Source organism: Colias philodice, chromosome 18, assembly GCF_061535455.1.
Source record: "Colias philodice isolate Cphi_HAF_F1 chromosome 18, ilColPhil1 Martin Lab GWU primary, whole genome shotgun sequence".
NCBI lineage: Eukaryota > Metazoa > Arthropoda > Insecta > Lepidoptera > Pieridae > Colias > Colias philodice.
In genome coordinates, this window is record NC_143103.1 from 4,228,085 (window position 1) to 4,255,365 (window position 27,281).

Below are 27,281 nucleotides of genomic sequence, written 5' to 3' on the forward strand. Positions count from 1 at the left end.
CATCTAATTTACCAATGAATAAGCCGCAGATATACCTAGATCCTCCTACTGACTATAAAAGTAGGTCACCAATTTACTCGGCAATTTCGCACGTTGCGAAGTCGATCTTTCAACTATATCTGTCGGTTCTACCTCTTTAAAATTGATCTATAAGTGCAAGAGTCTAAGCGTTAAATGTAAATACAATTTATATAAAAGATATATAAACAAAATTAGCTCCGATGCGATGTTTATGTTTCGTATTCAAATGACGTATAGGTGAAAGATTTATGAGTTTGCTTTCAAAATGTACCAACATATTGAAACACCCTCGGCCAACATAAAGCTAATGTCTAAATATACGCACGAAAAACGGAATAAAATTTTAAAATTATGATCTATAGGTATTAGTATTAATTGTAGTGCTAACACTGCTAACTACATAGTTAAATAGGAATGTCATAAATCATAATCATTTAAATGCGCACGAGCGGCAGGTTTTTTATTCTGTTAAATACGAATAATTTTTTATCAAAATTATTACTTCCAAGAGATAATCTTGTAATAATTGATATTGGTTAAATAGTTATTTATGTTTACTTTATCAAGTATGTTATTGTTTTATATATATTGCATGTATGTTTTGTTGATAAAAGTACCATTGGAATGTGGAAGCTAAAGCAATTTTACAATACAACAAACATTGCATAATAATATGGCGATTGGTATACTATCAGCATGTTTAAAAATATCTTATGAAATAAATTGAAATTAATTTGTAGTTCTCTAAGGATGTGTTTAATTACCAAAGATTGTGTAATGCGCAAGACATTTTTATATGTTCGTTTATTGACTTGTTGATTTGCAAGTTTTAATCGATATCTAGAACACAATAGCTAATGTTGAATAGGTGTATATAAATAGTAATTTTACTATAACACTCCGTAACTAAAAAAATCGGAATGTTAACTTTTTCTTTATCGTCAGGTCCAAATCATAAATCTGTAATAATGCTTTTTGATGCTCCCAATGCACATAATCGTATCAGCCCTTCGTTCTTTTTATCATTTAGACACATTTAAAGTAAACCTTTAAACCGCCAAACAATATTGAGTTATCGCGTATCAAGGGTTCATACTCATTAGCCAATCAGCACGAATGTTTCAAAGTACTCATCAGAATATTCTTTTCCAGTTGGCAAACCTCGAGGGCCTCCAGTCGGGGGTCCCAACCCGCACCACGGCGACCATCACGCCCACGCAGCTGCGCAACTTCGAGCAGACCTACATCGAGCTGAACAACTGCCACGGTGACCAGGCGAACCACGCGGGCTTCGTCCCCCCGTCCGTCACGCAGCCCAATTACGGTATGGATGATATAATACATATATGTATATACTTCAGAGTTCCTAATAGAGTTGGTAATCACTACAAAGTATAAAGTTTATATCCGCTGTCTGTGTGTCTGTATGCTTAGATCTTTAAATGCAACAGATTTTGATGGATTTTTTAATAGAGTGATTCAAGAGAAAGATTTCAGTACATCATTTAGAAGGTTTTAGACAAAGCGGGTGAAGACGTGGGCGGAAAGCTAGTGTATTACATATAATACGCATACTTCATAAGTTTATAATACTATATTTGGTTGTGACAATAACCATATAAGAGAAGTGCAGATTCCTCGATGCATCGTTTGGTTGTAAAGCATGAAATTATTCCTTTAATATTTCTTAGTACGATTTATTGCAAGCCGATCTTCATTTATGGAAAAATCAACATATATTATGATTTTTTTTATTTAATCGATAATGAAGTCATAATCACGAAATACAATATTTTTTTCAAGTATGGGAATCGAACTCTCAACTTATGCGCAGTCGATCGGGTTACTGATAGCTTTTTTAATTGGTTAGTCAATAGTCAATATTGTAGATTTATTAGATACAACGCAATTAATAAGTTACAAGTATCGTTTGATTGCAACATACACATACCTATCTATACTGTGACAAAATAGTTAACTCGTCTATTTACAATAACATTTTATTTATTTACCGTACGTCTGTTACATCATCTAAAGTTATTCTAAATCTTCCGCTCAGGGTATCTCGTGTCATTTCGATGTTGATACAAATGTCAATTGTACTAAATCCCACGTGAAACCGGTTCGCGTTTCAATTGCAAATACAAAACGTGTTTTCTATTTTACAATCTGTCTCGTTATTTTGATAAACGCTCTCGATACAGTGCGAGCGTCGTGTTCTACGTTGTTTATTGAACGTTTCTGTATTGTTTTTGCAGGCATACTGAATCCAGTGGGCTACTGTGATTCGGGTCCGACGACGCTCCATGTGTCGCCGGGCCCATTATCAGCGAGCGGAGACAGCAGCAGCAGTCCGGGACTTCCCGCGCCAAAACGACGCAACATGGGGGGCAGGAGACCGACAAAAGCCCCACAGGACTTATCGCCCGAAGAGGAGGAACGCAGAAAGATACGCCGTGAACGAAACAAAATGGCCGCCGCTCGATGCAGAAAACGAAGGCTCGATCACACAAATGAACTCCAAGAGGAAACTGACAGGCTGGAAGAGAAAAAGCAAGCGTTACAGGATGAAATTAGAAAGCTAAACTCCGATAGGGATCAGTTGCAAGCGATATTGCACAACCACTTACCTCTGTGCCGGCTCAACAAGCGGTCGAGCAGTCCGCCCGACGTGAAGCCCTTCCAAGACTCGTACGTGCTTCCCGAAATACCACAGGACGGCGTCAGAGTGAAGGTCGAAGTTATGGATCCCGCGGTCGACCCCGTGCTCGCTTTAGATAATGATATCTTTACCTCGCCGACACCGGACAAAAGGTGAGAACCATCATTAATATTAATTTTGGAAGGCATGATATGAGACATGACGCAAAAAGTTGATTTAATGAATCTGACCTATAATTATTATATGATGTAATTTTAGCGTCATCTACCATAAAAGATTATATAATTACACGTCTATGTTATTTTAAACTTTTAAGCATTGCATTGTTGCGTATTTACAAACTATACATAGCCAGAACGCAACCATAGGAAACTGCTCGTGTATACTTTGTAATGCTGTTTTTAAGTTTATTATTACAAAATATACACGAAGTTTGCGTACTGATCGTGTATACTTTGTAACACGGATGCTTGCTTCTTCGTTCCAAACTATACACGATCAGTACGCAAAATATAACTAAATATACCTACTACACCACTTACGCTTGAGCGAAATAATAAATAGGCGTAGGCAATCAAAGACTTGTAAAGCTATATCTATCTACTTTTATTCTTCTTGATTGATTCAGTAAAATATGGAATAAAAATATTATTAGGTGAGCTTAGAAAAATAAATAGGTAACAGATAGGTATATAAGGGTTACCTATGGGTTAGGTTAGGTTCGTTTTTTTTAACTACACAAAAATTGCCGTCGCCTCGCAACCGTCTTCTTCTGGACTTATTAGATTCTTACATTTTAGCACTATTGTCAATTGTAAGTCGTGCAGTATAGTCGGGAACGAAGACACAAGCATCCTCGATACAAAAAAAAATACGACAACAGTACGCAACATTACATACACAATACACATGCATTTTAATAATAGATTTCAAAACAGCAATACAATAATATAAGCGCGAGCAATGGAAAGACGCCGCGCTTACTCCGAATTCCGAAACATACACGATTAGTCCGCATGCGTACTGGCGCTGTATATTTTGGAGCGCTATTCTTACTTACTTCACTACAAAGTATACGCGAGTACTTGCGTACTGCTGTTGTATAGATTGGAAGAACTTTGTGAAAAAGTTATTTCCAAACTATACGTGATTAGTTTCACACCGTTGCGTACTGGCCTTGTATAGTTTGGAAAGACGCTGCATTGTTATTAACATAACCATGTATCCATATTTCTATATAGTTCGCTTAAACTTGATACACACCATTAGAATTCAACATATTCTTACAGTAGTTAGGCTACTATTCTATCTTTCTACCAGTTAATACTTGAATATATCTGATTTCACTAATTATCTTTTATACAACTCTTAACTCATTACTTTTTTCTACTCCATTCTAATAATAAATACAGTTTTACTAAATGATTACCATAAATTTACTCACACAACCATCCATATTTCTAGTTCACAAAAACTTGGTCCAAATTGAATATTTCTCAATTTTTGAAGTGAAAACTTCTTTAGCGGCGTTGAGCACTTTTTCTATAATGGGTATAAAATCTTAAACTCGCGTCAGGGCACGTGACCTGATCGAAAAAGCGTAAGACGGATACCATTCCAAAATATCAAACATGCTCAACGTTAATAATCAAGTTTTCACTTCTGCCGGCACTCCCGGAGTGCAACCCGTCTTTTTTATACTATATTTTCTAGTCTACTAATTAATAAAGTTACACATATACTAATATAATACTACAAATTTGCAGGATAATGTTGTCGGCGGCGAACCCGGCGGTGGTGACGAGCGCGGCGGGGCTGTCGCTGGACACGCCGCCCGCGCACGCGCCCGCAAGACCCAACAGACCCAACTTCCTGCAAGTGCCGCTCACTGTCACACCCGCACAGGTGAGATAGTCAAACGATAGGTTTTACGGCTCGAACATATCAATATGTTCAACAGATTATCAGTTAAAGTTGATTAATAATGTTTGAAACCGTCAAAAAGTGAATAGGCTTTGTATGAAAGGTCTGTCACTGCTGGGTGTATATTGTATAACCATCCATTCCAAGTGATATGTCACGATGATCATGTACTGTCAATCTTTATTTATTTAATCTTTACTTATTCCCTTGATAGTGGTTTTATTTTGATATCTAGTAGAGATATGGATAATGGATATCTTACCTAACTTCCTAACTGAAGAATCTAAATAATCATTATCTACCTTACATAAACAATTCAATTATAACCTTCTTTCCATTTCTCCAGATACACAACAACAAAGCGCTAGCGAACAACAAGATAGCAGGCATCGAGATCAGCACACCAAGCAACGGGATCCCGTTCAATTTCGACAGTCTGATGGAGGGCGGCACGGGTCTGACGCCGGTGCACCCGCACCCGCACCCGTGCGCGCAGCAGACCCGCGCGGCGCCAGACCTCGCGTCTCCCGACCACGGCAGTCTGGTCAGCCTCTGAGACCAGCTAGACGCCGCCTACCGTCTGTTCGACCCGCTCGCAGATCTATAGGCGGCCCCGTGTAAGGGAGCTGTAGATGTATAATCGTGGAATGTAACCGCCTGCCGGTGATTGGGCTTAGCGTTAGCGTCCGGGGGATACCAAGTAGACTGTATAACTGTTCTGGCGCAGAATTGTAGGCGTGGCCTGGACCTGTCCAAAATTACTCTTGTTGTTATTCGGATTAATGATGTAATTGTTATCCACAAATTTCTGTATTGAAAAAAGTTTAGAATTGAATTTATAAGTTTAGAGAACTTAATGAAAATTTTCATCTACTTTAAAATGACATTTTTATTGTATCCGCTCTACTATAGCAAAATTGATTGGTATCTTAGCGATGTATTAGTATCTCGATGTATTCAGCAGGCTGAGCCCGGACGCAAGTAGGTAGAGTGCCTTCGTTGCCGGCGCGTCAAACGCGACCGCACCGAACTTAGTTCGTAAAAGCGACTTATTTATTCTCTCCTTTTCTATCTTTCTATACTCTCGGACCTCCGTCTATCGGCCGTCTCTTTCCCTCTATTTATTTCGTTTCGAACACTTACGGAGGTGCGAACTTGCTCACTATTGCTTTTTATTTAAATATTTTTACCCAAGCGGCGCGGCGACGCCCTCTAGAGTCAATTCGATGAGCTGTATATCCTAAAATAAGAATATTTTTATACGATACATTTGTATTTCTGCATTAATAATAATTGTGATGTAAAAATAAAACAGAGTTTTATTTGAAGCATTTCAGGGATTCGTTTCGAGTTGTGCTTAATCTAGCGAGGCTAGAATAGATTTATTGTATATAAACGTAAAAGATCTCTTTTACACCTCTAGGCACAATATGTATCCAATGATCCTCGGTCAATCTTGTCATAATAACCTCGTGCCATTTACTGTCTACTCTCAGGAATACAATAATTATGATAACGAAATTTAGTTAATCGTAGACTAACAGCAATAATACTTAATATATAATTAATATATTGAATGTAAGTTAGCTCAATGTCGATGTAATGTCTTACCGTTCCATTGGATTACTGGTAGTGTTAAAATTATTTTTAAGGAATATTTGTGATACGTCCAGTGAGCGCTCCGTGGGGAGGACGGAATTGTATTGAGTACCTTTGTGTAGTTCACTCATGCTTTTGTTAGCTCAAATTTATATCTTATGATAAATATAAACCCTTTTTATAATAATCGAACATTTCACTATGTACATTTGGTATATTAATAGCTCTTTTTAGCGAAATTTAGCATCGGAAAGGCATGAGTGTTTCGTAATACTGAATAATTAGTTAAGGCAATAATTAGGCTAAGGGCACTTAACCGTTTAACTATACGCATAACTTAGACCAAATTATTATTTTATGTGCTTTATCTTAGATATAATTAAAATCTAAGCCAAATATTGATTTACGTCGTTATTTTAGGTTAAGTCATAACCTCCGTTTCCGAAAAGTATTAATTATTATATTATTGGTTAGAACGCGGATGACTGCGGAGTATTTATTTTAAATGTATTTTGAAGCTTAATTCAATATGACTGGTGCGATTTGCCTTTTATATACGACAATTTATATTTTAGCATACGTTGAAAACATTTATGCATAATATGAACATCTAGATGTAACGAGATGTAGTTTTTTAAAAGATTTTGTAACGCCTTTCTAGAATACTTTTGTATTTTTGCAAATAAAATAAAATTGTTAGCGAAGCAATATATTTGATAAATTTATTATATTACCGCCAGATGTAGTAAAATATATATTATATAAAACAGAAAATATAGATTTGTTTACGTACACCCGAAATAGTGTTTTTTATTTTATTTAATATGCATCAATCCCTTTTCCTTTCCCTAGTCACTTCTTAAAATGGCTTAATCACATTGGGTGCCATTCAACACAAGATACAAGTAGTTTTATTTACACTTTTTCATTAACCTGAACCACGTAGGCAAAGCCGAGGGCAGTAGTTAGTTATAATTAATAGCCGTACTGACGAATAATTCAATAAATCTAAATTATCAGATCTATTTTTTTAAACTAAAACTGCGACATACACTGGAGACACCGGGGTTAATTATTACCTATTTAGGAATTTGAGACCCTTTTATTTCATTTAAGTACATACATACAGTACCCATTTAATGGTCACCACTAACATAAATTGCCAATTATATGGGTTTTGTTTTTGAATATCATTTACATATGACTTTGGGTATTCGAAATCTTTTTAGAAATAAAACACATTTAAATCATTAGAACACTTTATTGCCAGACAAATGATAAAATTACAGTGTACGTAGTCGTAGTCTTTGCTCCAAGGTTTAGCCCACGATTGACTAGTTGCTCCTTCAGGTCGCACTGTCGTGAATCGTGATTATTTCCTTTCTATTTATTTTAATAAATTTAAGAGTGTGCATCAGTGCATGCAAATACAATCCACGTGATTCTAACTGTAAACATTTTTCAACGCCATGAATATATCCAATATTAATAAATATTAAACTCATCTAAGATATTAAATAAAATATTTACCTACTACTTTTACTTTCTATGTCTACATCCTGTTAGCACGTTAAGAGAAATAAGGATGGACTGCACCTTTACGCATCCTACGTGTCCTTTTATTTTGCATCCTCATTTTTATAGCAATGTACAAATAATATAATATCTCAAACAAACTAACGGCACTACATCCCATGCATAGACCGAAAACGCCTCCAAGATTTGCTGAAATAGATTGGTACGGTTGGCTTGGATAAAACTTATCCGTCCAATAAAAGACGATAATAATAAAATGTCACGTAAACTGTCAAATACGGGCAATAAGGATATGTTTTTAAAATGGTAGTTTTATACATTAGAGCTAGCGCGCAAGAGCAACTTTTGTCTCCGCAACTATTTTGTCTCTTCCATCAATTGTATGGGGAGTTGCGTCGCTACGTGCGCGCACTTTCTTACTAGCCCATGGGTGGGAGAGACAAAATATTCCTCTGGCGCGCTAGCTCTATTCTATGTACTCACAACATAAGGTTATCAAAGACATGACTGTCTCCTGTCTTTGTCTCACATAAACTGTTCCTGGGATGTAAAAATGTAAAATTGTCGAGCTTTTATTCAAATTTAAATAGCCGCTGCAAACAGGAAACATTTAGTATACTATTATATAATAAATACATTAAAAAAAATACAAATATATCATTTTATAGGCCAACTGACCACTGTATAGGTACCTACTATTTTGTGTGGCACTTATCAATTTCAGCCGGGTATCCACTTAGGTTCGCCGTGGATCGCGAACAATGTGTGCTCCGCGAACGTGAACGTGTACAGTGTACACACTTAGGCTGCAACATCAGTGCTCCTGTCGGAGCGCTAAATTCCGCGCTCCGGTCTCCAGTAGACACACGACAGACGGTCGGTGCAAACATGCCGCCTCCAGAATTAGTAGGAAGTGCAGCTTATATTTTGATACATTATATTGTGATCGAATACAAACAACCTCTTCAATTTTGGCAAGGTAATATGAATAAGGGAAGAAGAAATAATGAAATAATGCATATATTCATCATTTCATCGGACCACTCCATGTTCGCGAACTTAACAAACACACGCTCGCGTCCACGAACAAACTGCGCTCCCCTTTGAGTTCGCGCAAAAAACCGCTTCCGGAGCGCTCCGCCGTGCTCCGATCGTGCTCCAGTCGCGCTCCGCGATCACGACGTATCCATTATGTTTGGTTTGCGGAGCGGGCGCGTTCGCAAACCACGGCGAACCTAAGTGGATACCCGGCTTATACGTATAGATTTGTAGATTGATCTATCTGGCAATCTTTTACAACCGGTTATGTGAATATAGGTACCCATCTAATTTTTTTTGAGAAACAAAATTAGGTACCTACCTATTGTAACGTAGGTACTTACTACATATTGTGAGCAATCTGCCTCACTGATAATAAGTTTCCAAGTGTTGCTTCTATACGATATTCAAAAGACGAGCAATCCCGGGGACAATGACATTTTTCCTCATTGAACCATTCGCTATATTTTGCTGTAAAGGCAATAGATATAGATGAACATTTCTGTAGATAACTATATACACATATTAGGTAGTTAGTTAGAAAAACTTACTTTTGACTGATATAATACAGTTGATATCAGTCGTGTTGCAGGCCAGTTTAGTTTTAACATGAGGGACGTAAATCATTAGACAATGGCATCTGCGTTCTATTTCTTCCACTTCGCAAAGCAAGTCGCAGTCAGATTTGGAGTATTCATGGAAAAAGCGCACAGTTACATCGTCACGGGAGTAGCAATTCCGGCTGTTGGTGTCATAGAATATAATAAAAACATGAAAGCATTAACGATTGATTACCAATATTAGAAAGAAGATGAGACTTTTCATCGTTGTAAGCGAAGTTTATTAAGTGTGTGTATTATTTTTATTCATAAATTTCTACAATTTAATTTATCGTGTTGGGTCTTACAAAAGTCGGAAATCATTTAAAAATATAAATTAGTTAACTTATTAGGTACCTGGATAAGGGTAAAGCTGCGACATCATCAGAAAGATATGTGTATGTGGGATGGATGAAATTAAAAGATTCCAGGTTTGACGGCACTAGCTTTGCATTTTCTACATCTGGGAAATCGGACGGCTGTATCACACTTACCTAAAAACAAGAAAAAACGCAAAAATACGATCGTTAACCTACAGACCCTACAATAAATTGACTCTAATTACATGCAGAAAAAAAGGTCTAAAGCGATTTTTATTGGTAGAGCTTTTTTCAGTTATAGAGTTATTTTGGATCCTTACCCTTGAAGCACCACTGTCTACAATACTGCCTTCTACAGCGCTATCAGGATCATAATCAGTGGTAACTATAAGTGAACCTGGTAATCCAATTTTGTCTAAATTTCGCATATGAAACGCTGTTTTTCTCTCATTCCTGTATTAAAATTGTTTAATAATTATTAAGTATTATACCTTTTCTAATAAATAAAATTGCGATTTGCTAGGGTCACAAATCTTCATTTAATTATTATTCTAGCCACCTTTTATTTCCATTAAATTCGTAATTATTATTAAATGCGCAACACAGTCCCAAGTTAGTCAGAATAGGGTAAAATAATCGTTCACATTTTGGATAAATAACGTTTTCAAATACGCAAACTTTCAGAAACTCGTCACAACGTTGCGGCAACAAAGCCATGACTTGCGTGATCTGAAAAACCATTGAATTATTCGTAATAATATTATTATATGTATATTTTGTTGATTCTAAATATTATCTACTTACATGATATCGATTTGATTCAATTAACTTTGATAATTCGATAAAGTCAGAGTTATCATAAAGATCGATCTTTCCTCTGTAATAACCCAATAAACGTGGAAGTACTTTTTCCAAATCAATTGATGAACGACCAGTCCTGTAAAGTGAAAAATATTTAGACCAAAGAAATAAAAATGTATGAGATCCTCTCGATCAGATAAAGCCAACCAAAAATGTAATTTACGGTATGTATTTATGGAAAGAGTGGTAATTTGGCCATAAGTCTCAATTTGGGATATTCTCGTTATCCCCGAAGACATTTGAGACTTCAAAATGAAAAGACTAGCGAGACAGTTTCAAGAGTAGATATCTCAAATCTGCTATCACAGGTTTTAATACAAGGGCGCGTTACTCCACGAGGACTTTTGTACACAATATCACCGTACAAACATTACATACAAATAGTGGTGTGGCATAGGATTTTGTCATAAAGCAACAGCAAGTTGAGTACCTACCAGTAGGTACCTAAATAAGAATAAGTGCAGTGCACTCTACATACATGTATCATATATGAAAACTTACACGAATGTCCTGTTTAATTCTTCCATCGCTCGGATTGTAACTTGATTAGGAGAACAAATTACGATCGACGGATAGGAGATATTTATCGCCGATGCATATTGGTTTTCCACAGAAATGCGTGTGGGCGTTTCCATAAAGCGCATATACAAGTGATATGTTAGAAAGAATGCAAACCATGGCACGGAAACCAGCGATACGAACCAGAAACATCTGTTGATTGAAAAATAATGCCATGAAATAATAGGTTGTAAAATAAATAACAGCTTATAAGACACCATATACCTACGTATGAACGCATAATACTAAAAGAAATTATGTATGTACCTACGTGAAATCCACTTGCAATAATTTCAAATTTCAGTAAAATTACGTAACATTTCATATGAGTAATAGATTGAAATGTAGATATTAATATAATTTATACTAATGAGTTACATAAAATTAAGAGCCCCCGCAGACCACAGACTTTTTATCGGCAGATAGTTTGGTCGGGCTCTTAATCAGTACGCAGATATAAGCAAATGCGCACACTATGACGATTAGGTATCGGCCGATAAACAAGTTTGATGGGCTTCCCGATTCAATTCAAACTATACTGTCGGCAAACTATCGGCCGACTGTATAATCAGTATTGGCTCCCTACCACACGCGCAAACACGACGATTTTTTAGTCGGCCGACTAGGCCAATAGTTCAGTTCGCTCCGAGCTTTGACAGCGAATGGTCGGCCGCGCATGTTTTGTAAAATGGCGTCGCTCAATTCTCAGTCGCTTATTTCGGAATTTTCGATCGTAACTTTGATCGAGGAAGTCGAAAAACGCCCTCCACTTTATAAGAAAGACTTAAAAGAGTAGGTACTCTGTATTTGACAAGTTGGTTGAAGCTAGTTATGCTCATTCGATAAAAGGCGAAAATTTTTTCGGGTAATGGAGTAATTTGGAATGCATAGTGTAAAATTTTCCATTTTAATCTATCACTAAAGATAGGATGCACCCAATACTCTCGGGCTCTCTTTTTAATTTTCCTCCTCCGGTGTATGAGAGCAATAATAACAATTCTATACAATGTTTTATTAATTTTCATTGTGCGGTGTGACCACTCTTTTCAACAGTTGGTTAGAAACTAGCAAATAGTCGGCAGACTGTTGGATAGTTTGCGCACTCATAACCGACTGAACTGTTTAGTTGGCTCGGTGTGCGTACTAGCAGGCCAACCCGACTAAACTATCGGCCGATAAAAAGTCTGTGGTCTGCGGGGGCTCTAAGTGTATCTAACCTGCTTAGAGGATCTCTATATAAGTAAAAATATTTAAGACCTAAGAAATTAGTATCTAAACAAAACTTGCGGAACAACTGCTTATAACTTTTATTCATTGTGTTTTCACCTTCTATGCTCTTCTGAAACAAACTGTAAATTAGAAGTGATTTTTTTTGCAGAATTTGTATAGTTCGTGTTATATTAATTACATTAGCGTGTCTATCTTTAAATCTCTATGAACATCTAGTTTTTTTTATTTACTAGTTGTGCTCCGCGGTTTCACCCGCATTGCTCCGCTCCTGTTGGTCTTAGCGTGATGATATATAGCTATCTAACACCAAAATAATTTTTCAAATCGGACCAGTAGTTCCTGAGTTTAGCGCGATCAAACAAACAAACTCTTCTGTAGCACTCTTCTTCAGCTTTATAATATTAGTATAGATTTTATTTTAATTTTAACTACATTCACTACTAAAACGTAAAAATAACTTTGCCTTCATGCACTTATGATTGCATAAAAGTTTCGGAACGATCTTGAAAGATTACCTACATGGGAACCACAAAAGTGTGTGATCTACGTAATGAAGAGATGTTTCAAAACTTTGCTTGTCGTGATGTCTGGATGGCTGGTAGTAGTAAACTATCTACAACTTCTCTTCATTCGAATTGATGGTATATTTCCACTGTCCACATTCGTCTGAAAAGCAAGACGAATAAAGAATGCGCATGTGTAAAAAGTACATGCATTGGTACTCTCTATTCGCCTTTAGATTCGCGACTAATTTTTCAGACGTAATCAAAGGGAAGACAAATGTTTGAACAGTGGTATGTATGCGAAGATTTCGTTGAATGCATCGTCAAGTTACAAGGCGAATAGCGAACATGAATGTGTAAATGCACCATCATATGAGTGTACATTATTTACTATACCTATAACTACAGTAAAGCCTTGGCGCCATATGATAGTTCACAATCGTGTATACTTTTAATTAATTATTCAGTCTCTTCAATGTAAATGCAGTTATCATCACGGTTTTGTAGGGTTAATCGATCATACCGCTGATATATATAGGGTTGCGGACGAATTCTACCAATATCTGTGGCCCCGTCATTTAAAGCGGCTGGCACAGAGCAAGTAATATAGGCCAAGGCGGCTGGCTGGACGGAACACAGTGGGGTTTTGGTCGGTAGGACTCCGACATAACCCACGGCCCATTCCTCGGAGGCCATGGTTATCTATGCAAGATTTCCCCGCTTAAAAAAAGGGTTTATCGATCATTGGTACTACCACTTTTAATCTGTAGAAAATTTTATCAATTTATTATTTTAATTGAAAGAAAGAAGAATTCGTACTTAGTTTAAATTATTTAAATGGGAATAGCGTATCGTTGAGTTTACAGTCTCTTTTTTTAAGAAGCTAGCTGTAATTTTTAAACTCAAACAGCAAAAGCAAGGTAATGTTGATACCTAGAAGGTATTTATTTTACATGGAGGTCAGGAATATATAAAAGAAACGACATTTTAAGAAAATGTATAAAGTGATTTATTTAGAACGGATCAGTTTACAATACAATTAGTTAATTTGAATGCATTACAATTAACTATATAAGCGAAAACAATTTGATGACATTTTCTGTGTGCGCTATAATATCATGAACTCGTTATATAGTGTTAGGAAAAGCTTCAGGGAACTATGATAACCGTATAAATCTGAAATCAGTAGATAAATCTTCATTCATTCCAAGCCTAACTATGACATCATCTGCGTGGATATATATTTATATATAAATTCATATTTATAAGTACTAGATATATCTATTTCAATTAAAAACACATTCGTAAGAGTCGATAAAGCGATATATGAATAACAAAAACATAATAGGTACTTATAAGGTATCCGTTAATTTTAAGTTAAAAATATAAAACTCACATAAAATTGTCTATAGTTTCCTACAATAGAATTGATTAATGAGGTAAAATACTAAAATATAATGATAATACTCTATTAAAAATTTAAATATGTAGGTACATATCGATTGGCGGAATTTAGGAAGAGATGTTAGATTTATTGCAAAAATACTTTTAAACTTACTATCTATTAAATCGATAGAAATAGATGGATATTCATAAAGAAGTCATTGCTTAGCCAACATACTTTTGTTTGATCATAATATATTGGTTTTTCACGAGCAAATTCCTAATAAATTATAATACCTAACCACATGAGTAGAAAGACGGAACAGAGACTAAGCTTCTTAAGAACGTGCAAAATTGTTACCTATTTTGGTAGGGTTGTCACAATTGGTTAAGACAAATTAAACAAAACTACCTACTACAACCCAACCTGGGTGGGTTGGGTTGTAGTAGGTAGGTATGTACACACTTACAATACATACATACATACTTACAAATGCTAAACTTGTAATAATAATGAAAGGTAAAAACACACCGTGTACAATTCTCTTCTTATTAAAAAAGGACCTAATGAAATAAACGCAAGTAGGTACTTACTTGAAAAAGTAATAATCAAAATATTTACTCACCTATTGTACTTGGGATAAATGAAATATGATATATTTTTAGTTTTTCTAGTATTATTCATACACACAGTACAATAAACAACCATTTTTAACAATACAATATTACGTTTTATATTAAAATATTAAAACTTGCAAGTTGCAACTAATAAAACAAACAACGTGCGTCGTATCAACCCTGAGACTGTCCTCAGCCTGTGCAAGCGCAAACCGGTTTTTTCCAGAATCGCTGCGTACGTGACAAGCGGCCTGCGGTCACACACACATGCCCCGCGTACTTGTAGTAGTGCAATCGATTCGCGCGGTTGTTTGAAGCTTAGTCTCTGTTCCGTCTTTCTACTCATGTGACCTAACTACGTTTTAGCATTAAATTGCATTTTTACGATACAAAGACAAATGACAACATTTGCAACAATTTCAAACGATTTGAAAAAAAGCATCGTGACTCAAAATACTTAAAACACGATGCAGGAGAGAACACTCTACATTTTGTATGTAACCATTTCCCTTCACATATAACTAATTTATTACAACAATTCTTATGCAAATACGGGGCCAGTAGAGACAGGGATTATTGATGAATACTTATAGAACAATAACTGTTCAAAATTTAAATGAAAACTAAGAAACTATAGTGTACTGATATAAAAGATATACCGTCGTTTAAGAATAGAGCAATTTATTACAAACTTTCTTCTGGAAGCAAATTTAAATCATCTTATACCTCAAAAACAGTTTAGGTTTTATACATATTGGCTGCTAATGCCAATGTGTATAAAAGCCATAATTTTAAAGTAATATTAAATTCTTGCAATTATTACGTTGAGATTCTGTCAAGCAATCAACAATGATTATATATCAAAAACTATGAATGAGTTGAGTAATAGTAATAGCGATGGCACCGAGATAAAGTCAAAAAATTGGCGCCAAAAAAAAAAGACCGATCATTACGATTCGCCCAAAGTAGGAATTTCTTAATGGTAAAAAGTTACTACACAATGGGATTATGTGTCAGTGAAAAACCAAACAGCTCTATATTAGCCGGTGCTATAAGTACAATACGAAATCTACATCTTACGTTACATTGGTCGGTTTAAGTCATGCCTATGAAAAGAAACTACAGCTTAGCTTTTTCTTTCATAGAAATTTGGAAATGTTTACATGGAATATTGGAGTATTTCTAGTATACTAATAACAACAATATAGAAAGAGCGGAAAATATATTTTCCTCGAGAACTTTATATTATAAATAATATCAAAAGGAAGATAATAACACAACACTCAAGTATCAGTATTGATAATCAAATAACTTAGTTACAATAATTAAAATTAAAATTTCACAATAAAAAAATGGTATCAATCTCACTTTAAATAAAGTAAAAAAATATTTTTAAACTGTAGGCAAATAAATAACAGCGAACATAAACGATTGGTTATCATTTTATAAGCTTGTTACTGGTACATAAAACTACACACTTACAGTGTAGGTATAATATGAGGGGACATATAGTAAATATTTCAGAGGGGGATCTAATTCTTTTCATATACTGAGTAAAAAGGTACAAATGTTTAGCTTATTCTGAAAAACTTATTAACATTAGTCTACTGTTATATTATATTGGTAGCAACTCTTGGCACCCAAGTTTCAAAAAGTTATATATTCAGATTTTAAATAACTGGGAGAAAATTGTCAATTTCAAAAAGTTCTTTTAAACAGGCGATTAATATTGGAGTTGAATAAGAAATAGTTATAGAGATTATTCATACGTATTTATATTTAGTACAGATTCATAGCTCTATGTTAATATGTTATAGCTGTAGGTACATTTCCTTCTTCAAGACATTTCCTATTTTCCATCTACATATATATATCTACCGGTGATATATAAGACACACGATTACCATGCTGTAATACAAAATCTAATTATTACTTCGTTTATATACTGTAGCTTATTATTTATTTGCCTACATCTACATATAACTACAAAGACGTTCAACGCGTTTTCATCGCACAAATATAATATATTTATATCATTTGTATTATATATTATAATATATATTTTCTTTATTACACAACGTCAACCTCTTTAATAAAACCAAAGAGTATGTAAATAGCTTTCTACTTTGATCTAAAATATCATTTTCTAGAGATTTGTTCTGTTTCTGTTATTTATAATAGTTAGGAAGAATGTAACAAAGTACTGACTTACAAATAATTTTTTTTAAATAGTGTATATTCTTTTAAAATATTCGTTTAAGTATATAAACAATTAACGATAAATTGAGTTTAAAATTTCATTAAAAAATTATCTTCATAAATAAATAATTCTATTTTCTGCTAAAATATCATTTAGAACATATAATATGAGAGTGCTAAGTATAATAATTACAATTAATTTAATATAACGATAATAGATAATAATAGAAGAACCGGAATTTTTTAAGTTCTAAAGTTTTATTTTTATTTTCATTGTTTAGTAGGTAATAATATATAAGAATCATTCTGAATACGAAAATACGAAAGACACCTTATTGGCAAGTTATCGGCAATAGTATATAAATATAATTCATATATAAATACGTATAATTTATCCTATCTCACATGAGTTGTGCGCTCCAAGTCTTCTTCACCTCATAAAAAATTTACTTTTAAACTCTTAAACAAATCTTAATCGTATCTAAATACTGTTAAATAATATCCACGATACACCCAAGTGTGAACATCTACAAATATCATCGATACGAAAAAATGTAATTTGCATTTATTATAATATCTCGAACTCTCATTCGTACATCAAAAACATCAACATCGACCCATCCGATCAGTCAAAAATTACGTGCACGTGTACAACAACGTTTTACGAATTACAATACAAAAAGCACACATTTAATTGAAAATCGTGTACAAAAAGACCAACGATCAAAGCCGATGGTACGAAAGCATCGCCGAACGGTTCAAAGATGGCGTTCGAGGGCGGTCGTGACGTCATCGCGCGGTGACGTCACGGGTCGGGTCCAAAGGTCAGCTCCCAGCAACCGGCGACGCTGAGCGTCAGCGTAAAAGCACCGCAGTGCGGCCGGTGCGGGACGTAGGGCGCGGGGCGCGGGGCGCAGGGCGCGGGGCGCAGGGCGCAGGGCGCAGTAGCGGGGAAGGTTCACAGTCACGCGGTCGGGTCGCCCGCGGGCTAAGTCGAGGACCGTCAAGAGTCTAGCAGCACGTGCCAGCGTTGGACCTATCACATGAATAACATTAAAAAATTATATACCATCAAGATCATAATATACTCTACTTACAGTTTAACCGGAAAACAGGTCCTATTTTTAAAATCATGAGCATTCTGCTATCAGTTTTGAATGAATTTATCCTTAGGTCATAACAGATTTAGCAGTTCATTGCAACTACAGACCCCTCAAATTGACCATATCCCACCTGTTCGCCCTGCCGCTCGCACAGCTCGTGCCAGTGCCGCTCCTCCTCGCGGCCGGACGAGCTGTGGCCGAGCGAGAACCAGCCGACCATCTCGTTGCGCTTCACGCTGCGTCTCCACCACACAGACACCATCAGTGTTACTTCGCTTAGTTGGAACAGCGCCACCTGACGAGCAAAATGTGAAACATTAAGCGGGTCTTCTCAGAGTACCGAGCTTCACAAAGCAATTGCTCAAGCAACTCGGTCGATGTGAACGTGGCTCGACCGAAGAAAATTATAATTTAATATAACTACTAAAAAATATTATAAACGAAAAAGTTTGCGAATGTAAACGTGAATGTATGTTTGTTACTCATTCACGAAATTTGATACAAAGACCAGAGACAGATTTTAGTCTGGATTAGCAGTTAGCACGTAGGTTTGCCCGGGTATCACGCAAGTAACACTGCGTTCCAGGAAGTAGTAGAAATGAACTGGCATTTGTTAACATAAATCAAGGACGAATAGAAATTTCTTCAACTTTTCTTTTAAGCGATTTTTTATTCTCATTATTTTTTATTCAAAGATGGAAATTGGAAACATAAAAAATCCAAAAAATACCTAGACTAAAAACTTTTTTTCCAAATTCCAAGCAACGAAGTTAACAAAAAAGGGAAATAAAATATCATTTAAACAAAGCCTTATTAATACTTGAAAATATTAGGTTCTCATAATGTTTACCTGAAATATAAACACTTCTTTGTAGAGCGGATTAGATTGCGCTCGTCGCGTGGTCGACTTGCACCTTCCCATCTCCATTCCCAACGAACTGATGAGGCACAGCTTCACGTAAGTATCTGGAGCTTTGTTCGGTGATAGTTTTCGGAAATGCGTGCCTTTTATTATCTGTAAATAAATAAAACTTGAAACATAACATTCGCATGACTTGCGTGCAATTGCGTGAATACGTAAGTTTATTGTAACAGACCACCCTCTGGGGATAGTGCGTAAAGTAAAGAAAAAGTTATTCCATAAGGACAATATAAAAAATTAAGTTTAAATAAGTATGGTAATTATTCGTCTAGTATTAACTTTTATTTTTTTTCGTACCCTAGTCACATAAAATTAAGAGTACCATATAATACTTTGAATCCAAAAAAGGCATATTTACAATAACATTGGCAAAATTTAGATCTCAAGCTCGAACGTTAATCCTATTCATTAAACTCACTACATTTACTAATACGACACTCAAAACAGCATAACCACATCTACATTACCTCAACCGAAAGATGTCCCGTAGTAGGATTATACTGCAGGCCCAATAGCAGTTCTGGAGCAGATCGTGTACTGCAGCAGGAAGACGCTGAGTCAGACCGCGCCAGGCTACACGCCTCGCCATTATTGGCTGGACTCATCACAGTGGTTATGGACGATGGACTGGCTAGTACACCCGTTATGGACTGATTTGGATCCAGTTTTGGCAGCTAGAAATGTTCAATGAGTTGTATTCTTTGTAGTTATATCTTGCGCGAGGTGCTTGAAACATCGATTTGTGAAAATTATGCGATAAGTCAATGGAAACAATTTGTACGAATTTACTCTGACGACTTTACGAATTTACTAATCGAGTCATCTTATAAAGATAGGCGTAATCATTTTCGGACAAATCGAAAGTAGTTACATGAAAATGTAAATATAGTCTATAAAGCATATTTACATAAAATTTTGTAAAAATCTCAAGTATAGTACTTAAATGAGTAAAAAGTCACCCTAACCCTTTTTAACATTTTATAATCAGGGCACAAGTGACCCTGTTATTACTTTAAAGCACGCAATTGCTAAATAAACCACTCAAGTGTAAGCTGTTATTTAGAAACATTTTAGAAAAATTTAACCCAGTTTAAACATTTTACCAATTTAATTGTTAATATTTACATACAATAAAAACATTTCACCCTAAAATGGCTGCATTGTTTACCTGTAAGCTAGTCTGATGGTGGTGGTGCTGTCGCGGCATCAGTTGAAGCCACAAGCTGTTCTCCAGCTCAAAGTTAAGGGTTGCGAAGCTTACAGAGGCCTCGCCCAGAAGTCTCTGACGGCGCATCCTCTCGCAACCATATATGCGAATTCGTAGACCCAAACCATGGACATCCTCTGTAAAAAGACAACACGTAATTTACAAAATTCTTTTGTCCCTGAAGTCAGAACAAAAGAGGAAATTGATCCCACCTGGATTTATCTTGTGGAGAACGAAACTTTCCATATACTGCGGATTCTCTCCGTTGCGAATTTTCGATTTGTATTTTTGCTTTTTCAATGGAAGAAGTACGATACGGACCTAAAATATTAAATTATTAATATCAAATTCAGGCAAGAAAATTGTTAAACACTTCTGAAGCTGACTTAGAATATCAAAGACTGTTACTGTTATAAGAGACTGTTTAAATACTATAAAATTATATCAATAAATTTATTTCCATCTCTAATACCTGACTCTGTAGTATCTGACCCTGAGTTCTGAGCGGCAAAGAGCGTGCCTGCAACACGTGTACGGTCATGCTACGCACGGGCGCGTCGTACAGCAGGGTGAGCTCCACTGAGCCCCGCTCCGATGAGCTCCCGCTCTCACCGCATAGTAGCGAAGTGTCCTGAGAATAGATAATTGCTATAATAGCTTGATAAGGTCAATAGGTATGCACTTGTCAAGATTCAAGGACGTATAATACAGAATACTATTTTCCTGAAAAGTGATCATATTATTGAGAAGGACAGTCGAAGTGTTCAAAATAGATAACACAAAAATTGAAGCAGAATAATTGTAAGAAATTTTCTTACGTCGACTCCACGCAAAAAACGTTTATTTTCAATGACTTACATTATGGGCTATAACATCACTATCAACGCTGCTCTGCGCTTCGAGCGTGTGAATGTATTCCGCCTTCTGTGGCACAATCTCATCAATCTTGGTTTCCCGAAGACTGCAAGTTTCTCTCAACGCGGTTTCAATAAGCTCCACTTCAGCTTTGGACTGATTTTCGTTCTTTTCCTCATAGTGACATTCAACTTCCTCCTTATCCTGTAATAAATACAAACGAATAATAAAGAAATCAAAGGACCTAATTGTTTATCATTATGATAAGACATGGTCCACAAAACTACAAGCAAATCTAATATTAATACAATTTATAAATGAAAGGCGCGTTTACCACATCTGGCGCCATTGCACTAATAAACGACTATGACTGAACAAAACATGAATGAACACTAAATGTTTACAGAGAGATCGTGAATATATATCTTTCAGTCGATATACATAAAGATGTCTCATTTCTAGAAGTCATCTAAACTGTGTTTCTACGAATTTCAATACGACAACATTACTGGCGCTTTAGTCACGACAGCCACAGGTGCCTTTGCGATGATATCTCGGAAATTGAATCGTGAAATACAAAAGCTTTCCTATATTTATACGGTATCAGGGCAGTGGAATTTCACCGCATCGACATTGATATTTGGCCGCTGTTTTCCTAAATCTCTCATTTATTATCTCTGATGATGCATACTCGACGTGCACGGATGACTAATGATCCCGTTTTGAAATACTAAATATTCAATTATTCCTACTAATATATACTAATATATATACTAATATATATACTAATATGCTTATATTCATTAACTCCGTGTGAATATTATAAAGTATGTCAAGTTTGTATATTTTATACATGGACTAGAGTAGATAATTTTTAAAACAAAAAAAAATCGCAGTCGGATGAAACCCATTACAAAAGGAGGGGGATATGATGAAAATAAAAGGAAAAATAAATTACGGTCAATCCGAGTTAGGGAAGTGGGAGGGGGGAGCTTTTAAGAGAAAAAAATGGTCTCTCTCGATTTTCGACAAAACTACAAGTCCTACGGAAGAAAGTTCAATGGCAATGTTGTAGGTAATAAAAAGTTCTACAACTTTTGTATTCACAATTTTTTCACAAAACCTCAAAATTTAGGTGAAAAATTCAAAAAACCAAGTTTTTGGTTTTTTATTTTTATCTACTTCAAAATTTATTGTTTTTCTACGAAATTTGGTGAAAACTTACTTTATTATGTCCCAAATACACTGTAATTTATTTGATTGAAAATATTTATTTTTTCGCCTTATTTTGAATTAATACCAAAAAAACAACCTAATTTTCAATCGAAAAGTCACCCGTCAAAATATCAGCTTTTTTCAAAAACTTGGAGTGTCTTTTATTCATTGAAATCTCTACTTTCATATGGTATCAAAAAAAATAAACACCACCATAGTAAATGTTCTCAGGAAATACATACAAACAGTGTGAAAATTAGCTTTTACTAAATCAGGCACACTTCTCGAACTACCTGAAATGTTTTTATCGACATCATTTTGCTTTTGAATATGCTGTAAAATATTAAACTTAGAACAGATAATTATTTTTCTTTTGAAATATTACCGAAAAGCCGATACAAGAGAAGATATAGAGTTCGAGAAGTGTGCCTGATTTAGTAAAAGCTCATTATCACACTGTTTGTATGCATTTCCTGAGAACATTTACTATGGTGGTGTTTATTTTTTTTACACCATATGAAAGTAGAGATTTCAATGAATAAAAGGCTCCCCAAGTTTTAGAAAAAAGCTGACATTTTGACGGGTGACTTTTCGATTGAAAATTAGGTTGTTTTTTTGGAATTAATTCAAAATAAGGCGAAAAAATAAATATTTTCAATCAAATAAATTACAGTGTATTTGAGACATAATAAACTAAGTTTCCACCAAATTTCGTAGAAAAAAAATAAATGTTGAAGTAGATAAAAATAAAAAACCAAAAACTTGGTTTTTTGAATTTTTCACCTAAAGTTTGAGGTTATGTGAAAAAATTGTGAATACAAAAGTTGTAGAACTTTTAATTACCTACAACTTTGCAATTGAACTTTTTTCCGTAGGACTTGTAGTTTTGTCGGAAATCGAGAGAAACCATTTTTTTCTCTTAAAAGCTCCCCCCTCCCACTTCCCGAACTCGGATTGACCGTAATTTATTTTTCCTTTTATTTTCATCATATTCCCCTCCTTTTCTAATGGTTTTCATCCGACTGCGATTTTTTTTATCTTTTTATTATTTTTGAAGGCTTCTACCCCAGTCTAACATAACGACTACAAAATATTAATGTGTATACTAAACGGTGGATTAAGCAACATGGGTTTTCACGCAAATTAATGTTTATAAAAGTCTTTCATTAGACCTATATTTCGTGAGAGTATGCAGTATAAAACTATTGGGTCAGTAAAATTGGAATTAAAGTGTGCACTATACATGAATGGTTGTTGTAGGAAGAATAACTCTTTTCATCCTTATAATTCAATTTTTATTTATATTGTTATATGATATAATTGATGATAATTTGTATTTTTGTATATTGATAGATCTAGTCTTTTGAATTAAAAAGGGTATTGGGTGCTTAGGAAACTCTAGATAAATGTCCATTTTTATTACGCATAAATCTCACCTGTTGTATGCGCAAGCGCAGCTCCTCGTCGGAGTCGGAAGCCTCGAACGTAAATATTCGTTCGGGGAATTGGATGTTTTTCGACAAAGTATCTATAACAACACACGTAGGAACAAATTCAATCAATAAAAAATTCCCTATAAAGATAAACTCCACCACTACACTAATTAATTAAGCTAGTTACTTTTGCCTACGAATTACTGTTACTGCTTCTATAAAACTGAATTAACCAAACCCATCTCTATTAAACATTTATGGCGCTCACATTGCCCTTGGGTTAGGAACTACAAATAAAACACATAAAGTATACTCAAGATAGTTGTTAATAATTTCGTATAACAAACTACGCGTTAGGTAGGTATATACAAATAATAATTTACCAATAAAACCTATGTTTAATGTGCTATATGACTATTCATCTATAGAACATGATACATTTAATAACAATTTATATGTTTTAAAAATGCACTTACCAAACTGAGCATTGTCAAGCGGAAGACCTGGGGTGTCAACACTAGCGTCTACGGAGAGGATGCCATTGCAGCGTTTACGACTAACTGTAACACTGTAGCACCACTTCTTGCCAAGAAACAGCAAAACCACCAGCAACACAACGGCGAACGCGGCTACCGCACTTATATACGCTGTCGCCTCCACTGCACAATTTAAAACAATGAATATCTTCACTGCAAACTCAACCCTAACAAAATATGATAACAACGTTTACCATTTGTAGAGTTGATGACGCCGATGTTGGCTACCATTCTGAATCAGTCCATTGCCACATATTTCGAGCTTCGGCTTTGTTGAGCTTTCGTGCACTCGATACTGTTTTTGATTTTTCCAGCGATGAAAAACTGGAACGTGTTGGCACATTCACTGTCAGTTGTGCACATGCGCGGTGCAGGAGGGGCACGACGGGGTGTGTGGAATACTGCGCGGTGATAGGACAAAGGACCCACAGGTACCCTTGTATCCTAGTAACTGTAAGACTGTCGTCAAGGCCGAGGGCACGTGACCCGCAGCGTTGGGGCTGGTCACGTAGAAATATTTTATGAGCAGGCCCACACACCTACTCAAGTATGAAAGCTTAATGTACTTTAAATTGTCGACAATGATGGATATAAGCTTAATAAAAGGGATATAAGATTGGAGTTGAATGTCAGAAAAATATTTGGTTCCTCCCTAATTGATGTAATTATTATCCTATCCTATATAATTTGTAAATAAATTTTGTTGTTTTATTTCTTTATATGTCTTTGTTTTCATACATTATGTACCTATTTTCGTTATATCGAACCTTTCTATCATTTGCTTTTATACATAGTTACTAAATTATTGAAATAAATACGAGTATAATTTTGGAGAGGGAGCTATACTTACCTATAATTTAAATTTTGTGCTACTGAAACTGCATAATAAATATGAGCTAAATTGCGTAATTTTATGAGCAACTCTGTAATAAGGACGTTGGAACTTTGCCAAAATGGTCAGAAATACTCCGATAAGTATCTTTTGTACAGTAAGTTGGTTATTTATAACATATAAATATTAATTTACCCTGTTAATGATAGTGTGAACTTTATTATAAAATACCTAGTTACTAAAGAGGTGTAGTATATAAGTCTGTAGATATTTTCAGTATTTTCCCGAAGTCCTTGAACATGAAACAGAATTAATCAATGAAATATGGTCTACATCTTTCACAACAGATAGCACTTTGAGGAAATGCTTTCTGCAAGTAAAAGAGGGCGTTCTTTTCACATGTACAAACTCGAAATTGTGAAACATTTTCGCGATGAAGGAAATAAGAGTAAAATTTTTCTTCAACAATCTATAGAGGGCAGCGTGGCTGCGTGGACCATATCTCTTTTATTTTATACTCTGTGACCACAGAGGGCGCAAAAAGCTATTTTGAATAAAATTTAATCGAACAGGAATATTATACCATAAAGTACCTAATACCTAACTAAACATTTTCTACAACATTCCTACTTCCGCTTTAAAATAATTTTTCAAAACCCAGATAACATACATCTATACATATTATAATAAAATCGTAGGAAAGTCAAAACTGTACATTGAATATTTTTTAAAAGAATAAGTACTTGGGGCGTGCTCTACAATAGATACCAAAGCAAAAATATAGTTTTTAGAATTTTTGTCTGTATGTATGTCCGGGCTAATCTCAACAAAAAATACTGCACGAATTTACTTCAATTATCTCTGTAGAGATAGCTTGAGACCTGAGGAAGGACATAAGATAGGTTTTATCCCAGAAATCTCACGGGAACGGGAAATATGCCGGTTTTTCTTTGACTACACAGGCGAAGCCGCTGGCAGATAGTTAGTATTAAATAATAAATATATCTGAACAGTTCTAATGAACTACAGACTACTACAATTCGGCGAGATACAATACTTTTTTTTAAATATCCAATATTTATAAATTCCTCTACTTACTGGTTACTATTTCTACGTTCCTCCAGCGACTAAGTACCTACTATAATAAGTGCGGTATTGATGGTTTTTTTAGAGTGGGAACTTGGGAAGGGCGGCACCCGGTGCCGGGCACCGGCCTTATTTTTCATTGGATTTCTTTATCTGTCTGTTGCAAAAAAATATTAAACAGAACTTCATCTAAGTATTTTTCTAGTGTTTGTTTTTACGCGAGTATAGCATTTAGAAATTAAGGATTTAAACGGATTTTAAACGCTATTTACTCATTATATTATTGCGTCGTTTCGCACACGTTGAAGCGAGCGATCGCGATATAATGAATAAATCGCGTTTAAATCCGTTAAAATCTTTAATTTCTGAGCTTCATCTTATATAAAATTCATAAATAATCTTCAGATGGTTAGGTAGGTTCACCTACTAAGGATTTGATGTATTTAAAACATAAATACATTTCTTTGTAGAAATTCAGATAATAGGTATGTTAAACGATAATTTTATTGCTTAACCTGCCAGTTATGATCTTGACCCATTTCTTCGTTCCACTTTTTAGCATTTTTTATTAATAGTCTTCAATGTTACGCAGTCTGAACCGATTCCAGCGAGCAATTTGTAACTTTTTTACAATTTAGAACTTTTACAAGGACCGGAATAAATTGTGTAGTCTGAACATTTCAATAAAGCTATTCTGATGTTTAATACGTATGTGTTCTCCAATTATTATAATAAGGTCTAAATGGGTTATTAAGGTTAGTTCTTAAGGAGTGAAACGTCTAAATGTGGCTAATCAGCCACATTTTGCATCACTTGTCTCATTTTTGCTCACGATAGTTGAATCATGCCAATTTGACGTCTAGTTGTGTGTGGTGTGCTTTTTTGAAGATCGAATGATGTTTTAGTAATCTACCTTCACCATTTTATCATTGGTATTTTCCTTTATTTTATATAATATATTACATTTTTACACGCTTTATATTAGCTTCACCTGTATGTTTGTTTGTAACCGACTTCTTTGGGCGCGATTTTGACCCACTCA

The 27,281-nt window shown here is 35.1% G+C and overlaps 3 protein-coding genes across 6 annotated transcripts in view; 1 reads left to right on the forward strand and 2 right to left on the reverse strand.

The window, feature by feature from the left end:
- kay (transcription factor kayak) overlaps positions 1-7,006 on the forward strand; it is a 33,716-nt gene extending 26,710 nt beyond the window's left edge. For all 3 annotated transcript variants that reach the window (XM_089706490.1, XM_089706491.1, XM_089706492.1), the window contains exons 2-5: positions 1,174-1,345; positions 2,280-2,835; positions 4,450-4,588; positions 4,953-7,006. In XM_089706490.1, the coding sequence (XP_089562616.1) occupies positions 1,174-1,345; positions 2,280-2,835; positions 4,450-4,588; positions 4,953-5,162 (1,077 nt within the window). In that variant the 3' untranslated portion in view covers positions 5,163-7,006. The remainder of the gene's footprint in view (positions 1-1,173; positions 1,346-2,279; positions 2,836-4,449; positions 4,589-4,952) is intronic.
- Positions 7,007-7,775: 769 nt separating this feature from the next.
- Positions 7,776-12,432, reverse strand: LOC149480359 (sodium channel protein Nach-like). The gene is made up of 10 exons (XM_089706488.1): positions 12,335-12,432; positions 11,061-11,270; positions 10,503-10,635; positions 10,258-10,427; positions 10,019-10,151; positions 9,736-9,872; positions 9,331-9,521; positions 9,124-9,250; positions 8,225-8,334; positions 7,776-7,930 (listed from the first exon to the last, which is right to left on the reverse strand). Exons 1-10 carry the CDS (start codon positions 12,430-12,432, stop codon positions 7,776-7,778), a joined length of 1,464 nt encoding a protein of 487 aa, XP_089562614.1.
- Positions 12,433-17,331: 4,899 nt separating this feature from the next.
- On the reverse strand, positions 17,332-24,976 carry Syt14 (Synaptotagmin 14). 2 transcript variants are annotated; one of them, XM_089706365.1, is made up of 11 exons: positions 24,516-24,976; positions 24,262-24,444; positions 23,789-23,880; positions 21,141-21,341; positions 20,755-20,913; positions 20,495-20,603; positions 20,244-20,419; positions 19,543-19,749; positions 19,004-19,168; positions 18,284-18,448; positions 17,332-18,086 (listed from the first exon to the last, which is right to left on the reverse strand). In XM_089706365.1, the coding sequence occupies exons 1-11, from the start codon at positions 24,550-24,552 to the stop codon at positions 18,054-18,056; spliced, it is 1,527 nt and encodes a 508-aa protein (XP_089562491.1). In that variant the 5' UTR covers positions 24,553-24,976; the 3' UTR covers positions 17,332-18,053. The 2 variants fall into 2 exon arrangements, with proteins under 2 accessions (XP_089562491.1, XP_089562492.1); XM_089706366.1 differs by lacking the exons at positions 23,789-23,880; positions 24,262-24,444; positions 24,516-24,976 and adding an exon at positions 21,472-21,654.
- Positions 24,977-27,281: the final 2,305 nt, after the last annotated feature.